The 18,671-nt window shown below is 56.1% G+C and overlaps 1 protein-coding gene across 9 annotated transcripts in view; it reads right to left on the bottom strand.

Annotated features, from left to right (window-relative positions):
• RIMBP2 (RIMS binding protein 2) overlaps positions 1-18,671 on the bottom strand; it is a 208,878-nt gene that overhangs the window by 58,408 nt on the left and 131,799 nt on the right. For all 9 annotated transcript variants that reach the window (XM_046025597.1, XM_046025600.1, XM_046025599.1 and 6 more), the window contains one exon: positions 6,360-6,464. In XM_046025597.1, coding sequence (XP_045881553.1) covers positions 6,360-6,461 — 102 coding nt within the window. In that variant the 5' untranslated portion in view covers positions 6,462-6,464. The remainder of the gene's footprint in view (positions 1-6,359; positions 6,465-18,671) is intronic.

The raw sequence follows: 18,671 nt of genomic DNA on the forward strand, positions 1-18,671 counted from the left end.
CCAGAGGAAGAGGTGCCCGGCGTCCCCAGCACGGCCAACGCTGGGGGGCGGCCTGAGATCCCGGCTCGCCTCACCCCGTGTCCCGCGGGCACAGATCTCCATAGAAGGCTTCGAGACCCGGGAAAGCGATGGAACACCCAGATTCATCATGCTGTTCCTGAATTCAGCGCAACCTTCAAGTGTAAAATCGTTCCTTTCAAAGCTGAAACGAGAGCGATGATAAATAACAAAATGGGGAGGGGGGGATGGACAGCCATCCACAGGATGCACAGGGATTATATAAATAACTGCAGCACTGAGCCACTTGAGTCAAAGATAGTTTCCAACTGGCAGGATAAAAAAACAACCAAAAAAACCCCTAAGTGAGCTGTGAAAACCCCGCCAAGTTCGCAGTAAAGACTTGGCTTCCGGCTTCCAGAGAGGATCGGGAGCTGGTTTTCCCAGGCTACTTGCAAGCCGGGCCATTTGGGCAGTCAGAATAGATTGTTAAAACTAACAGTTGGAATCGGCAGCTCCAAATTCTCGCAACATCGAAGCAACAGCTTACGCGAGGCTCATCTGGGGTCCACAGCCAACCTGTGGGGAAGCTCTGACCTTCACACAGGACGCAGGGACACGTGAAGGGCCTGCAGCTGTCAGGGGCACAGGGGCCAGCTGTCAGAGGAAGGGGGCTGTCGTCTGGGGAACTGAGGGTCCAAGACAGTGGGCTGACACAGGCGGTGGTTTCTGGGGAGGCGCAGAGGTCCAGACACGCTGGGCTCAGCCTCAAGGTCTGGACACTCAGCTGGGATGGCCTGCGTGGCTAATGCACGGTCTCCTTGGCGACTGGCAGGGGCGGGGGTGGCATGGATGCTGGTGAGGGTGCAGCAGGGTGAGGGCACCGTGGGCACTCTGCAGAACAGGGTGGGCAGTCCTGGAACCGGGCTGGGGCCCCAAGGAGCCTCCCATCAGCACTAAGAGGAAGTGCTGACTGGACACTAGTCCTGCAGGTGTGCCCGGCAGGAGCACGGGGGTCAGTCTGTGACCCCCTGCCACCCACACACGACAGCGAGATCCCAAACAGCCATCCCTGAAGTGCAAGCAAAGCGCCAATGCGACTCACGTGGCGGGCTTGGCTCCTCTTACTGCCCACGTCCGTGACAGCCCCAACCCCGAAAGCCATCCCCTCGCACGTGGGAGAAGTTCTCAGCCACAGCAAAATCGGTCAGGTCTGCAGATGAATTTTAAATTTGGAAAAATGCTTAGATGATCACCACGGCGACTGTAACTAGGCAAGGAGGGAGCTTGCTCAGGAAACAAAGTCTGAAGCTGGGGAGCTGCTGGGCTCTGGCCGCGAGTCACCCAGAGAGGAGGGGCCCAGGGGTCTGGGTGCCCACAGGCCATGGGGAGGACAGAGCCATGGCTCAGTGACTCATTCAACGGGCATTTACAAGTAGCACCTAGAATTCATCACCAGGGACTGCGACCAGCTGTGCGTCTATCGGTGACCACTCCCCGCAGCTCTCCTTCCTTGTCTGGGGATCTCGGACCCTCATCATCAGCATTTGCTGAGCACCTGCTATGTGTCGGACTGTGATCTCGGGAGTGTAGACCCTACTCTCTGGAGAAAGACCGCAGGCAAACGGATGAGCCAACGGCACCCCCTGTGGGCTCTGTGCCAGAGGCCGCGTGAGCAGGGAGAGGAGCCCATTCAAGGCTGGGAGGCAGGGCAGGGAGCTCAGCGCCGAACGCCAGCTCTGCCCTTTTTGGGGAACCAGGCATCCAGGCAAAGATCCAAGAGGGGGCAGAACTGGTGTGGTCAAGGTACAGAGGCCGCGTGGCAGGAGATGGGGAGGCAGCGGGCTGAAGCTCTGAGTCGGCGAGCCAGCCTCCTGGACGGCCCCAGGACTCTCCATGCTTGGAATAAATGTTCACGGTGTCTGGAGCCTCCCCCACCTGCCTCACTCATGCTGCCCAAAGAGCCCCTGGAAATCACCGACACAGGGGCTCCGTCAGTGCTGACCTGAGTGTTGAATGAATGAAAGCAAGGATTCTGGACTGAGCTCTTGGCTGCCTGGTTTGTGTGGAGCAGGTGTCCCACGGGACCGCCGGGGGCTGGTGGCCCATCCATGGGACAGAGCCTGGCTTAGTTGCTTTTTGTATTTTTAGACTCTGCCTCTACTGGCTACTAGAACTACTGGTTGGCTGGGTGGCCTCATTTTCCCTTGATTTCCATTAGAACAGCACTTGCTTCTCCAAGTACCGTCCTGGCCAGAGGGATGAGCCCCAGAGAAAGTTTGGGTCCCGGGTCCTGACGGCGGATGCTCGAGGCCTGCACTCCCTCAGGGCGGCCAGAGGTGAGGCCGAAGCCTGCAGGAGTCACCAGGCACTGCCTGTATTTTGAGGGAAAGTAAACCCCTACCTTACTTCACACCTGCGGTGCATCACGAAAAAGGGACACAGTGGGCCCCAGAAGGCAGAGATCCAACAAAGCACAGATGGGTGTAAAGGGACTTCCCAAGATGTGGGTGAAGGGGACCCCAGGCCCAGCTCTGTACCGTCGGGGCAACCAGCGTGGACGGAGAGGGCCGGGGCTCTGGGCAGGAGTCTCGGGGAAAGCAGAGGTCAAGCCTCCCCAGGTGGGGTCATCCGGAGAGGGTTTTGCTGCTCTGCCAGAGTCTGGGAACAGGAAGTGATGGGGACACAGAGAAAAAGGAGAGATGCAGAAAGAGGCAGTAACTCCAGAGAACAGGTGCGGAGCAGGTGTGGCCAAGGACGGGGTTCAACTTGGACCTCATGCTGCGGCGTCACATGGAAGGCTGGAGGAAAGAAGAGGGTTCACAATCCAGTCTGGAGAGCCCAGTGCGGCGAGGCTGTACCCAGTTTTTAGACCCACAGGACCTGACAAGGTCACCACGGGAGCCAGCAGAGACACGGAGATGGGGTTTGTGGACCGAGTCTTAGGGAACACCCTTGAGGTTTATGGGGGACAATCTGCGTGGAAGTAAATTAGTGGAGAGCAAGGTGTCCTGGAGGCCTCAGGCAGAGAGAGCCAACCACCAGAAACTGGGCTCTGGGTCAGAGAGGACGAGGACAGAGGACCAGCCCTTGGCACGATGTCCATGCACAGGTGACAGCAAGAACCACCTCACTGGCAAGATGAGGGCAGGGGTCCCCACTGGAGGGGGGTTAAGAAAGCCTGGGAGCTGAAGCCAGAGAGAACAGGCAGCTCTCAGACACAACCACGCTGCTGTCTCATGGGGTCCAGCTCTGGACCTTGGAGAGCTCTGGTACTTTTATTGTGGTAGGGGGACGAGGGCAAGACTTCAGTCAACCCGGAGCCTTAGAGGGGAGCATCCTGGCCCAGGGGCTTCGTGCTAACCCAGGTCGTTCTGCTCACCAGCTGACTGGCATTTGGCAAGTTATTTAATCGCTCTGGAGTTATCTTCCTCGATTCGGAAACAGGAGGACAGTAGAACCCACTTCGTAGGGTTGTAACAGGCTTGAAGTGAGAGAGTTCACGTCAAAAATAGTTCCCGGTGCCCAGCAAGCTGCTGGTTTCTTTTTAAGTTTAGTAAATATGCCATTTGTCCCTCCTTTGCCCTTCCTGACACCTGTGGCCTGTAACCCCGCGACCTCTGGGCCCTAACGTCCCCTCCCCCATGCTGCCGCAGCCCGTCCACAGGTATGAGCAGCCCTGATATGATTATGTGCAAAGAAAATGCCCCCATCCGCTGTCTTTTTTGCAGAAAATGGAAACACAGGACGATGGGTCTCCTGAGCGCATCGCCGTGTCCACTAGTGTCCCTCCATCTAGGACCGGACAATTTCCTCCCATCCCGTGCACCTGCCGCTGGGCGTCCACACATCCAGAACCACACCAGCTCGGCGATGTTTCCATCTAGCCCAGATCCACAGCCACGATGTGGGTCAGCCTGGACATGCCCCTTCCCGCATGCCTCCACCCCCGTGCCTCTCACCACAGCCCCTGAGCCACAGCTCCCTCTCCTAATCCTTCCTGGGCTGTGTCCACATCTCCCCTCTGCAGCCACCACTCCAGGCTGAGACCCCAGGCTTTCTGGCAGTGGGTAAGGGGCCTTCCTGCCCCTCCACAGATCAATCCCCAGCGCGAGGGTCAAAGGATGTTCTTCAGATGCCGTTACACTCGTTTCAGCCCCCAGTGGCTTCTTGTTCCCTTGGAATAAGATGGAGCTCCTTCCCACAGCCCGCAGAGTACACGGGGCTCAGCACCACCCTCCTTGAGATGCACCCCCTGCCCACTGGGCATGACCTGTGTCCCTCCAAGGGCCCCTTTCCCCCAGTACGGGGGACCTGAGCCCTTACATGACCTGCCACTCACCTAAGTTTGCCCTGCCTGGAGTCCTGCAATCATGAACCCGTCACTTTATTCTGTCCCTCCTTCCCTGCACACAGCATCTGCATGACCTCTGGAGGGGGCTCGCCCTCCCTCCATGCTGGCATAAGCCATCTCCCCTGCCACTGGGCTCCACTTCCAGAACAACCCAAAGACATTGACACACAGTGGACATCCAACATTTGTCGAATGAATGAATGATCTCATCAGCAAAGGCAGCATGCCGGCCCTCCGTGGTGGAAATCAAACGGAAAATAAGAACCCTGAAGAAATCGCCAATCTCGTTCTGCTCAAGGGTCCACCTTACTCTTGAAAGGCTTTGCTCAAAAATCAGAGCTCTAAGAAATTACTACCTTGGCACCCTGGTTTTGCACTGGTTTCTCCTCCTCAGCTCCTGCCCCTGGTGAAGCATCAGGGTGTCCAAGATATAGACCACAATGAACACCGGGAAGGGACAAAGGAAACCGGACGAGGCACAGAGGAGGCTGAATGACAGCACTGGCTCTGGTGCACCTTCCTGCCATTGGATGCTTCGTAAATGAAACTCCATGCTCCCAGAGAACACGCTGCTGGGAGTCACTGACCTGTCACCCCCTTGGCATGGAATCTGTGTTTTCCATGGGCTTCCTATCTGGGTGGTGCCCAGCCAGGGCTTCTGGGGCCACCGGGAGCAGGTACAGGTGCCGGGCGGCCGTGTCCGGGCATGGCACAGTAGGCAGAGAAGAGCTATATCTCTCTGCCTGGGTCTCAGCATGCAATATCCTTTCTGGATAACATCTAATGAAAGGCTGCTTCTCACTATTCCGGCAGGTAATCAGGCTGGACGGTCCCCATCACGCGGGCTTAGTGACAGCAACCCTTGACATGTGGTCTCAATAAACAATCAGAGAAGCAGCCTGGGAAATTCTCCACCTGCTGCAAAACTAGCTTCCAAACTCTGAGGACAGGGGCCATCCCAGCAGACTCCTATCACTAGCCAGGTGGGCACACGGCCCTGGGTCCTTTATTACGAGATCAGAGGCCTGGAGAGGCGGTGGAGTGGTTGGAGGGCCACCCAGACTGGGAGGAGCTGCCCGCTGCCCATCCACTGACCGGTCTCAGGAGCACCCCCCATGGGCGGCCATGCACCTGCAGCCCAGGCCAGAAAGTCTCTGGCTGGTGGGGCCCGCTGCCCTCTGGGGAGTAACGGCTCCGGGGAGGATCAGGGCTTTCGGAAGGAAAGGAGAACCACACCCGGGACCCCAAGTCCCCCATGGAGAGACACAGGAGACCACAGCTGATGACAAAAATGGGTCCAGGGGCCATGTTCTTACCCCCCAGCACCACCACGAGTGCCACAGGGATGGGTCCCCTACGCTTCTCAGTCCTTCCCTCTGTTATCCCTCCTTCTTCCTTGTTTCTTAGTCTCTGCTTCTCTTTCTTCTTTGTGTTCCTTCCCTCTCCTTCATGCTGAAAATATTGCCCTGAGACTTGATCTGTTTGCTTAACAGCACATCATGGAAATCTCCCCAGTTCAACAGATACAAACCAAAGTTGTTCCTTTGAATGACCACAGTTTATACCCCCAACCTCGGGTGGGCATCCAATTCAACCCCGTTCCTCTCCCCCATTCCACCAGTACTGAAAACAAACAAACAAAAAACCCCAAAGAACAAAGAAAACAAAACCCAAGTGGTGTCGAACCAGTTCTGTGGTTCTTCTAGGCATCTTTTCTGGAATGGAAGGTTGCAGAATAAGACACACATGTGTGCTTAATTGTAAACGATGCTGGTAGGGCTGAACCCACTCTAGCGGGCAGTGGCCCCAGAAGAGTGCTTTCCACAGGAGCCCGCTGGCATCGCGCGGGGGAGCGTCCGATGTTTGCAGTGGAGTTTGGGACACAGTGGCTCAGGGGAGCTGGGCAGCACTGGGTAGCACAGATGCGGGGAAGGTGGGGAGACGCAGGTGCACAGCTCCCGCCCCCCCCTCCCTCCACACCCCTGCCCCAGGCATGCCCACAGCTCACCTTCTGCAGAAGGTCGATCTCCTGCTGTTTGGCGTGGAGGACAGCCAGCGCCTGCTCATGCTCCAGTTCCAGCTGCTGCCGCCGTTCTGCAGCCTCTCGCATGTGCTGCGGGGGACAGGGCAGGGTCAGCGTGGGAGCCAAAAGACCTGCGAGGGGGCCCGCGGGCTGCTCTGGCTTCCCTGGGGTCAGGACCCACCCCTTGGGGAACCGGGTCCAACATGCCTTCCACCTCGAACTGCCTTGTCATTTCCATGCCCTGAGCATTGAGCAGAACCAGAGGTCATCATGCAAAGGTGAGCTCTTGCCCATTCCCTCAGCCTCGTGCAAGCTAAGGCCACAGGTTATGGATCCTGGGCTAGTGGGGAGTGCTCCAAGCCCTTTAGAACGATTTACATCCTGCCACTCTCCCATTCATCTAGGAGGCAGGCACACTAATGGGGGAAACTGAGGCACAGGAAGGTTCTCCTGGCTCATCACACAGCTGGCGAAGGGCCGCCTCAGATTCGAGTCAGGCTAGAGGGAGCCTTCGAACCTCAAGCTTCGGTGCCGTCTGCTGGCGCCCCGCCGCGGACCTTCGCAAGCATTCCCTGCAGGTGCTGGTGAGGACAGCACAGATACCATACGGATGGATAGTGGAGACGCGCTTCTGGCGTTTCGGGACAATACAGGGCCGAGCGCGACATTTAAGAGCCACACTGCACAGATGAACCTGGGACGGTGACTTAACCTCTCTCTGGGCTTCACCTTCTCCCCCCGATCAATTATTCATTAGCGTCACTAGCCATTTATAAACGGTTCATTAACAGCACACTAAGTAACCGTTGGTGATTGCTAATTATGAATCGGCGCCTGCTCTGTGCAGGTGTTCTGAATGTCTCATGATGCGGGGTGTTATCTCGCATCTAGGAAGACTGGTGTCTCCTTTCACTCTGAGCCTAAGGAGCCCCATGCCTATCACACGTCATGGCGCCCTCAGACTGCTTCAGCGCATGCTCGGAGGAGGAGGGAGGAGGAGGTGCCTGTGCAGGGGAGGAGCCTTGTGGGAGGAGGCTCCTGTGGGGGAGGAGGAGTTTGCCCAGGGGAGGAGCCCGTGGGGGAGGAGGAATCTGTGCAGGGGAGGAGTCTGTGTGGAATGAGTAGCTTGCACTGGGGAGGAGGAGCCTGTGTAGGGGAGGAGCCTAATGGGAGGAGGAGGAGCTTGCATGGGGAGAAGGTTGTGTGGGGGAGGAGGAGCCTACGCAGGAGGAGGAGCCTGCACAGGATGAAGAGTCCGCGCAGGAGGAGGAGCCGGTGGGGGGGGAGGAGGAGCCCGCGCAGGAGGAGGAGCCCGCGCAGGAGGAGGAGCCCGCGCAGGAGGAGGAGCCCGCGCAGGAGGAGGAGCCCGCGCAGCGAGCAGAGGGGCTTCCTTCAGGACCACCAGCGGCTGGCACGGCGGCACTGGTAAGACCACGGTGAAGAAGAGGCTGCACACCCTACAGGGCCCCCACCAATGCACGCACCGCCTTGTCTGACACCGGCAACTGGACGCTGCGGTCACCGCTGGCCGTGGGCAAGGGACCAGGAGCAGCCGAACCACTTGCTCGAGGCCACACAGCACAGAAACCTCTCCCCCGGCGGCCATCGGCCAAGCCAGGGTCTGCCTGCCCGCTGACCCTTCCTGGCCTGAGGCCCCCTACCAAGCGCCTTCTCCACCGTGAAACTCCGCGGCGGGGCGATCTGGGGTGTCAGGCTCCGGGCGCCAGCCTGGTTTGCACGAACAACTATGCAGCTGCCTAATTACACTATTGTTCCGGCTAATTTCTGGGCTTCTGTTTATTTTGGAAGCGGGCACTGCCGAATGCAGCCCGGATACTCTTTATTTAGCTTCGGGAAGGAAGTTATTAGTGGAAGGAGGAAACCATTTTCCTTACAAGGATTCATTAGGAACACGGACCGAACTCGGAGATGGTCCAAGCGCGCCGCTGCAGGCTTTGCGGCCATGGGGACATCGCGGGACGGCAGGCTCTCCGTGGACTCCTGACGGGTCAGACAGATGGGAAGCACTGGGTTCGAAATTTTGGGGTCACTGTGGAGTGGTTGCCAGAATGCCCACGTGTGTACAAATACATGCCCTTTGTGCGGAGAGATGGTTGCGGCTGTGGTGCCCCAGCAGGGAGGACAGATAGACAGGAGCTCTGACCACTCGGGTCCCATCAACACCCCCAACATCCCAGCAGCTTCCCCTGCACCTGCTGCCCTGCTCAGCAACCCCGCTCCAGAGGCGTCTCCACTGGCCACATCCACACCCTCGCTTCCCACTCTGCTGTCTGGCCTCCCCCATCCATCAGCTGACACCCCCTGCCCGACACCCCCAAGAAGGACGGAGAGCAAGGGGCCATCCAGCCCATGGCCACCCCTTGCTCCGGAGACCCATCCCTTGACAGGTACACTGCTCCTGCCCAGGAGCCCGACACCGGCCCAGCTCCCCTCCTTCCCCCACTGCTCCCTGCCTCCTGCAGGGCCTCTAGACTGGGGATGGCTACTGCTCTGCTTGTACTCTTTCCCGGGCAGATATCCCACATCGCGACTGTAGCTGCCATTTATAAACTCGCACACCCGAATGAAATCCTCGTCTCTTCACTTGTACCCAACTGCCCACTCACCCTCTCCACGTGAAGGGACAGGAGGAATCTTAAATTTAGCCTGTCCAAAATGGAGTTCTGGACTCTCTCTCCCAAACCACTTACTCCCCAGTCTGCCCATCTCAGCAACGACACCATCATTCACATAGTTCCACCTCAGTGCTTCTGTCCCTTCCTGCTCAATGTCCAGAGTTTGCAAAGTGCTTCCATGTGCCCCACCATCTTCCATATTGGCCACCACCAGGCCAGCTACCGTCCCCTCTGCCCTGGGCCATAACCACACACAGAGGTGGTCTTCCTGCCCCCACCAGTTCCCCCCAGAACAGCCATGAGGCGCTCTCCAGGGCAGAAGTCACCCCCATGGCTTTACGTGTCTGCCCAACTGGGTAGGGATGTCCAGGGAGCTGGGGAAGCATTATTTCTGGGTACATCTGGGAGGCATTTCCAAAAGACAATGGCATCTGAATGGGTGGAAGAGTAAAGGAGTCACCCTCCCCTACATGGGTAGGTTTCATCCACTCCACTGAGGACCCGAAGGACAAAACGGTGGCTAAAGTGTCTATTAACTCTGTCTGCCTAAACTGAGACACATCCGTCCTCTCCTGCCCTCAGAAGCCTGTGTTCCTGGTTCTCAGGCTTTCAGACTCAGGTCAGGACTTAGAATCAGCCCCCAAATCTTAGTCCTCCAGACTCGGACAGAATTGTGGATGGCAGATCAAGACCTTAGCTGAGATTAAGAGTCAGACATTTAGCCGACCAAGCCACCCAGGTGCCCTGAAGAGAGACTGCTCCTGATGGCATCATCTGAGCACCTTGATTCAGCCATGCCTGAAGTCCAACCCATCTCTCATACACCCCAATTTATCAACCATGACTTCCTTCTTTTTCTTCTTCAAACAATTTGATAGAGGTTTCTATGAACTTTATCCCAAATTGCTCAAACTAAAATATTTTTCAACAGCACTTATGGTTGCCACAAAATGTAATTCCATAATGTCTCATATTATGCACTGAATTTCATGACTTTTTATACTTGCTTCTCAAAATAAAGAGACAGCTGGTGGATCGTGACAGCTTTGGGACTGTTTCAATTCCTTGTTTGGGGTAAGAAAGAGCCAGAAAGCCAAAGGAGCTGTCCAAAAGTAACTGACACCTCCTCAGCAGCAGAAAGAGTATAAACTGGAGGTCAGGGAGGCAGGGGTGGGGTGGGGACAGGGTGCTTGGTTTACCATGAGAGTCATCACATCAGTGGGCCTCGGCAGGCCTGGTAGATAACTAGCTGCCATGTCTCTCCACCGGTCAGGTAAAGAAGTCCTAAGCTCAAAGTCACTGGCAGGATATTACCTTAGCCAATGGGTACCCATCGTGTATGGAGCTGGAGACCCACGGGTCCAGCAACAGAACCAGCAAGGGGGTGTCCCTGGAACTCCAGGCAGATGGCCAGTTCAGAGGACATGGACCTTTCACCCCAGGAAGGAGCCAGGAGATGAGCTCAGGGATCAGGTGGAAGGAAAGGGAGTGATATGGGAAACCACACTCCGGCACAGGAGTTCCCAATCCCACATGAGGGGCCGCAGCAACTCAGACCCCCTTGGTGCTTACTGTAGCTCATACCCCATGTCCTTCTTTTCTCCCCATAAGCAGGTTGCTGGCATGGTCTTCCCAGCCCCACACATCAGCAGCCTCACAGTCACCTAAGCACAAGTTCTGGAAGGAGTGTTGTGCTAAGTACTTCATACACATAACCCACTAAATCTTTGCAACAACCTCGGGGGCAGGCAATATTTTTACTCCTGTTTATAGAGAAAGAAACTGAGGCCCAGAGAGGTTAAGTAACCTGCCCAAGGTTGCCCAGCCAGGAAATGATGAAGCAAGGACTTGAACTCAGGGAACCCAGCTCCCTGACCTGGGCGCACGTCTCTTCACTCTGTCATCTCCCTGCTCGGTGGGATGTTTCCCCAGGGATCCTTCCCATGTGCATGACACGTGCTGATATGCCACAGGCCTCCCAGGACAGGATCAGTGTGAGACCTTTTCATGCAGTGTCTTCGAAGCCCTCAGGCTGTGAGACACGCTCCATCCTCGGCCACAAGGCAAGGTGCGGGCCGTGTGGCCAGGGCAAGAAAGAACAGCCTGCATTTCTCCTGGGAGGTAGTTCACATCATGGTTCTTAGGATTTCCTGTGGTCGCCCTGATTCCGGCTGTCCCATGGAGTGCTAGGATCCACGTGTTCTCACAGAGAGCCCGAATACCCCCGGCTTTCACAAAACACAAAACCCCACCAAATTCCTAATATTTGGCTTTGCTTCCCTTTATATATAGCTTCCCAGTTCCAAGGGCATGTGCCCCATTCCACAGGGACGTTTCACGCCCAAGAAGTACTGAGGTTTATGCACCATGGCAAGAGATGCTTGTCTGAAACGCTCTGCATGTGGCAGGAGTTATTTTTAAAGCGGCAACATTTATAGCTGGCTATTGACATCAGCACCGGCATTCTGGTGGCCTCAAGATGCCACTTCTGCGGGACACTCAGACACTGGACAGAGGGCACACACAGGGAGCAAACTGCACTGTCTCCTCGGTGTTAGATCAAAGGGGTCTGTGTCTTCCGCTTTGGATCCTGCCCTATGTGAGCAAAGAAATGAAGGAGAAAATAACCTCCCTTAATAGGAGTTACCCGTGACACGTTTGATGCCTTATGCGTGGGCTCTGGTATGCACCATAGTAATGGCAAGTCCTCTCTGCGCACGATTTCCCTCCACGAAACATCTGGTGGAAGGAACCCCAGCACTGACTGAGCTCACGTCTTCAGACACAAGCTGTTTGTTTGTCTTCTGTGTCCTGTGACTTCCTGTTCCATCTATGCAAGCCAGATTCATTCATAACGGGAATTAGCATGCAAACAGAGCCGTGTGCATTCTGGAAGGGGAAACAGCTTTTCCAGAGTGTCTTAGCAGGAAGCCACTTTGACAACATTGGGAGCTCCCCTGACTCCCCATTTGCCCTTAGTGGATGGGCCCTTGCTCCCCGATTGCCCCCAGTGGAGATGGAGATGCAGGGACAGGGACACTCAGCTTGTGCGGTCGGTCAGAACCTTCTGGAGTGGGTGGGCCACGTTGGCAGCGGGGCGGACAGTACAGTCAGCCAGACCATGCTCACAGGACAGTCCCACCCTTCCTGGGCCCCAGCATGCTAACCTGTCAAACAGAGGAAGAAGCCTGCCTTCCCAAGGTTGTCGCAAGGACCAGATGTAATATTAGATTCAAGGTGACCTGCCCAGAGTCATGTTTAATGAAATTCTTGGTGAACTCCCACTGTGCCATCTTATTATCTGTTTTCCATGTTTTCTTCCTTTTCATTGTTCTAGCTCCCCTTCCCTGCCTTTTTTGGATTGCCTGAGTGGTTTTTAGCATTTCCTTTTCATGTAACTACTGAGTGTTGGGCTATAAATTTTTATCTAATTTTTGTGGCTGCCCCCAGGGATCTCAGTATACACATTTAAATTTAAATAATCTACTCAGAATTGTAATTTTCCTCTCCAAGTGGAATGTAGAAACACGAGCACAGCTCGGTATCTTTACTTTCCCTCTTTGTGTAGTGGTTGTCGTGGGTACGATTACATCTATATACACTGAAAACCATGAAGATCCTCTCAGCGATGAGAGTCTTGACTTACAAACAGATGAGCCCTGGGGAGGTGACCTGTGAGAGGTTTGGGGGATGATAGGAGTTGCTTCGAAGCAGGATGGACGGGGGATTCTATGCAGAGGGGATCGTGTGTGCAAAGGTCCTGTGGTAGTAAGGATCCAGGTGGGTGCTGGGGTGAAGGAAGGCTGGTGTGACTGGGGACATGAACGTGATGGCCATGATGAGGGGGAAAGGATGGCATGTCTCTGGATACAACAGCTGGGTGGGTGGGGAAATGGGAAAGCAACAGACTCGGTTTCTTATTTCAGGGACTGTGGGCTTGGGCCGAAGCACAGTCTGCTTCCTGGCCATGTGCTTTCATGTATCCAAACATCATTATAGAACACTTATTCTGTGCCAGATGCTTGGATGCTTGCAACAGAATGAACAAGAGAAAGGATTATTTTTGCTCTCGTGAAGCTTACATTCTTCGGTGGTAGGGGGAGGTGGGCAGGAATGCAGGAAGTAAGCCAGCTATCTAGCAAGTGAATGAGAGTTTCAGGGATGGAAAAGGATGATGGCGAGGCAGGGGGGTGTACAACGGGAGAAGGACGTAGTAGAGACTCTACTCAGCTGGTGAGGGAGATGACATTTGGCTGAGACCCCCGTGATGACAAGGGGCCAGCAGAGGACAGTTTCGGGGAGAGCTCAGTGAGGCAGGAGGTGACTTGGGGTGGATATCTGTGGTGCAGGGGTGCATAGGAGGGGGTGGCAAGAGGTGCAGGAAAGGTGGAGCAGTGGATGCAATCCCCTGCAGTCCCGTGCACCCCCAGGATTACAGGCTGAAGCCCTCTCTCAGGTACACATTTTGGCCCCTAGGTGTGGCCCCGACTTTTCTGTCAGCGATCGCGGGCTGATCTGCAGTCTACCTGCGGCCATGCCTGCCGTCAAGGAGAACGCCATGTGAGATGTGCAAGGCACATCCTGGGGCTTCATGGGTCTGCGTGGACTCCCGGAAGGGAGGCCCCACAGGAGCGTGCGCAGGCGCCACACTGGAACATGCAGGGCTGGGACCCAGATAGGCTGTGTGGGCGTAGCGTGCACGGGTACCTGCTCCCCTCTCCACGCCCACCCTCCTGGGTGTTTCTTAACCTGATGGAGGAGCCCCACATCCCACTGCTGTTTCAATTTTCATTTTCCTGACAACCGTGATGCTGAATAACTAACCTGCCAGGCAGCTCAGGTTTCTGATGGGCTGGCTCAGCACCCTGCAGAGAACAGGGCCTTGGCAGCCCAGCCCCAGGGAGATAGTTGTCAACAGCACAGCGCAGGGGCAGAGGGGCTGAGTCTCAGAAGGGGACCCGGTGCCACCTCCTTCCTGATGCAGAATAGGACACACGTGTGTGTCCCACTGCCCCCACCAGCGACTAAGTGTGCTCAGCCTCTTGCAAAGCCTCTCCCTGCAGAGCTGAAGGCAGCCAGGGAAGCCTTCAGAGCAGCCGCTTTCCTGTTTCTGGGTGGTATCTGAACAGGGAGATCACGCTCTCGCCGCTTGGATCAGCCCCATCAAAGGTTTTGCCTGAGACGGAGTCCTCCCCATTATTCTCACGTTGCAGAAACCCCTGGGGGGTGTTATTGGAGCCTGAGTATCAGAACATAGAAAATGAGCTGCAAACATTAATTACAGCCGAGGATGGCTGCAGGCGGGTCTGGGCTGGTGGGCATAGGGCTGAATCTCCCCGAGCAGGTACCAGGAAAAGGAGGGCACGGGGAAGGAGCTGCCAATAAAGGAAGATTCATTGTTACTGGGAGAGTCACTGACTCATCCCAGATAAGCAGGGATTCATTAACAGAAAATAAGCCTTAGATTATCTACATTTAAAAGGACTAATCTGTTGACGATGAGAACGGAACCTAGTCCTGAATGTTTTTCTCCCTTTTCCTTTAAATCAGAAAATATAATGCACTAAGTTTAATTAATTGAGAACGTTTCTGTGTACCTGGGTCTGACCTCCAGACCTGGCACAGGGTGCTGTGGTTCTGGTCTTGTTGCCGGAAGGGAGACTGACACAGCCTTCCTTGTAACCTGCCGCTGGCCTCGCTCAGGCCGGACCAAGAACACTCAGGAATCTCAAGTAACAGCATGTTCCTGACGAAGCTGTGTCACACCCAGCGCCACTCCGCAGTCTTGCTGCAGAGGCCTGCGACCAGGTGCAGGCCTCACTCCAACCCATCTGCAGGGCCCTCCTTCCAGGCACCGTCACACTCACAGGCTCTGAGTGGACACGAATGTGGGGGGGACATTGCTCACCCCACTACAGCCATCCAGCAGCTTCCCTCCTAGGCTGCAGCCCCATTCCCAGGAGCTGCCCCCAGGCCACCAGGGATGTGGCCACACCTGATGGGCCCTGTCTTCTTCGTGGCCTCCATCAGCCATCCCCAGGCTGAGCTCTTTGGGGCGGGCCACTCTCCCCTGCCCGGCCTCTTGTCCTGTTCTCAACTACAGGCGGACACTGTTCCATCTAACAAACAACACTGCCTTCCAGGCCCTGAGCAAGAAGGCAGAGAAGCGGGAGCCAGCTGTGCCTGGCAGGACAAGCCCCAGGCAGCAGGAGTCCATGTGGAAAGCACTCAGACCTTCTTGCACAATCCCTGAGTCTGAGATGCTGGAGGACAAGACTGTCCAGCTCACTCCAGGTCGGATACCTGCTCCGGGACCGCTGGGCACAGGGCTACGGAGGGTGGCACAGTGCACCCCAGCCGGGGCCACGCACGTGGTGGGAACCGTGAGTGCACCAGCACTTTGTCCTCATGGAGACACTCCGTCTGTCTTGCCAGAGGGAGACGGCCCCCTGCGTGTTTGCAGAGTACCTGCACGCCCCAGACAGGTGATCCTCCCCGACAAGTATCCTTGACTGCAGGCCAACACCTGCGCAGTGGCTCCCCGTGACGCAGAGTGCGTCGGAAACGGCAGACCTCTCTCTGGCTTGCTCTGCATTCACTGGGTTACTAACCTACTCCATCAGCTGATATGCACTGAGCACCCACTGTATGCCAGATTTTGTCCTAGACGCCAGAACATTCTGTCTTCGGGAGGTTACCTTTGGTAGGGAAAACAACACATGAGTGAACAAAACAAACGGGACAGGTGTTTTTGAAGAGAATGGAATTGGGCACGGTGGTGGGGACAGCAGGACAGTGGTTCCTGTAGACGAGAGGGTCAGGAGACACAGTACAAAAGAAGTGACATGAGACCAGGACAGAGACAAACAGCATATTCCAAACCGTAATGCAAAGGCCCTGGCTGGAAACAGGTGTATGTTCCAGAAAGAGAAGGCCAGCATGTCTGGTCACAGGGTGAAGGGGGTCAGGGTAGGAGGGGGTAACGGTGGGGGACGGAGTGTGGGGTCCTGTGGTAAGAGTTCGGATTTTAATCTCTGTGCAATACGCAGCGATTGCTAGGGGTAAGTAGCAATTTCTTGTTCTTTTACCAACATGGCTGTGGCCGCAGTGCAGCGAACGGGGTCTAGGGGATGACTCGGGTAGGGCATCTCGTAAGGCCTCTGTAAAGCTGAGAAGCCGTAGTGAGCAGGTCGCTAGGAAGTGATTAGTTCCATGGGCAGACTTATGAGTATCCTATGCCCATCATTCAGCCGCGTTTACTACATGGTTTCTCTATGCTTGTGTGGGCACTGGGCGTATACTGACATGCAGAGAAGATATGGGACCTGCCCCATGGCACACACTGTCTCCTGGAGGGTGACTGGGACAAAAGCCATCAGACAAGAGGCACAGCAAGTGCAAAGGCCCTGGGCTGGAGGGAGCACACCCATGGGAAGCGCTGGAAGGAGGCCAGCGGGGCTCAGTCTGCAAGACCTGACCTTTCCTGGTTCCTGTCCTCCTGACTTCATCTGCCTCCTGTTTCTGTAACTCTGGCCCCTCATGTTCCTCAGACATGCCAGGCGCCCACCCCTGTCTCAACCTTTGTGCCTGCTCTGCACGCTCCCTCTTTCCCTGCACCCAGGTCCGCGCCCAGACGTCCCACCATCTGGCAGGCCTTCCCCGAGCATTGCAAACAGAGAAGAACCTGCATCTTTTCCCCTTATACTTGTCACCACCTGACACGTGCGGTAATTTCCTAACTTGGTGTGAATAAGGCTGTGGACTTAGGTCACTTTAGTCTAGTGCCTGGAGAGTTTGGCACACGTTAGGTGCTCAATAAATATGCTGAATGAACGGGGGTGCCCTTAGATGTGGGCTCCGCTGGTCTCTCTCCAGGCCAAGGCAGCAGCTCTGGGAGGGTCCAAGGTGCCGGGAAACCCGCGTCCTCCAACCAGCCTTCAGGCCCCACTCTTCTGGCTGCTCTGGCGCCAAGTCCCCTGATACGGTGGGAAGGCCTCTAGGAACCATGTGCCGGTGGACTCATGTTTGACGTAATGCGTTACAGATCATCGGAGGCAAGCTGCATGGCATCCTGAGCTACACTGAATTCTCAGTGATATTTGGAAACAAAAGCCAACGTATGAATGCGACTGGCAGACTCATTATCAGTGGGGACTGACCTGAAATGCATACTGGCACAGCGTTGGGCTGTGGTCACCCCTAATTCACACAGAACGGGCGTGCTGCATCTGCAGAGCGTCAGGTCCCATCTGCCCCCCTTCACTCGGGGGCTCAGACGATGGTGTCAGCTACACAGCAATATAATTTAGTCAGCTGTGACTGCCGGACCACCAAGTGACCAGACGTTGTGACTGCATCTGACCATCACCCTTGACCCCAAATGAATCCCTTCCACCTCACGCCTCATCTGTAACAGAACGGAGCCACCTTCTTGATGATTATTAGTGGGATGGTCTCCAGAACGAGGACAGAGTCTCCTTCAGCACAGAGGATCCTGTGGTCACAGTGCACCCCACCTCCAGCAAGGTGATCCTGACCCCTGCCCCACAGAGCTGATGTTCTGCATCGCAGCAGAACTCACAGCCTGGCCCTCAGCGTCACCCTAGTCACCACACTGGTCACTGGTGCCATGTCCCACATCCAGTCCTCAGCACACTGTGTTGGTTTCCCCCTGGAAGCCCCCACAAAGCGCCTACCTCTCGCTCTCCCCTGAAGCCCCCGTGGAAGCCACCCTCACCTGTGTCCAGAGTGTGGCCCCTCGTGGGTCCCCCTGTTCCTCACGCCAGTTTTGGTGTGCCCCGGTGTGACCTTCACAAACAGGAAGCACACCTACACTCCCGCAGCACTGGCTGCAAGCTGACCACACTGTGTGCCCCGACTCTGAGTCCCTGCCTGAGTTGATCCAGAGCTTGGCGAGGACCCCACTGCTCCTGCAGCCCGCCGGAGGACAGAGCAATGAGGAACAAAGCCAGTCCCCCTGACAAAGCCATCAGATGCCAGCCCATAGCCAGCCGGCTCCGGGACCCCCGGCTGGGCCTGGAGGAAGTGCTCAACCACGTCCAGCCAAGATGGCAAGCTACGCTAAGCTGGCCCACAGAGTCCTGAGCAACGCAGGGGCTACTGCTTCAAGCCACCGGGCGTGGGGATGGTTGTTACGCAGCAGTACTGTGATGATTCCTGACAGATACAGTGTGTAAGGACCCGTAGAACACATTCTGCTTTGTCCTGTGAGACTCTGCCCCAGCGAACCCCAGTCCAGAGCATTTCCACCTGATTCCCCATCCCCACTGCCAGGTGGCTGACCTCCTGGTCCTTGCACACGGCCTGCCTTAGGCGCTGGGCCATCTGTGCTCCCCGCTGCCTAGAGTGCTGCTCCCCTGAGTACTGACCAGGCCCCCCCGTGCAGTGGGCATGTCTGGGAGTGTCCCTCCCCACAGAGACACTGCAGCCCTTCCTGTTCCTTCCCCCCATCCGTTTCCTTTCAGGGTCCCTAACATTCTGTCTCAGGCACGTCAGTTTTCATCTTTGCTGACTTTCTCTGTGGGCGCCATGCTGCCAACTGCACTGTCCCCCGGGCCTGGACCGGTAGCAGGAGGTCCGTACTCAACCAAAACCTGTGGCTGGACAGAGGGCCAAACTGTCCTACCACCAGCCACCTGGG

This window comes from Meles meles, chromosome 12, assembly GCF_922984935.1.
Source record: "Meles meles chromosome 12, mMelMel3.1 paternal haplotype, whole genome shotgun sequence".
NCBI lineage: Eukaryota > Metazoa > Chordata > Mammalia > Carnivora > Mustelidae > Meles > Meles meles.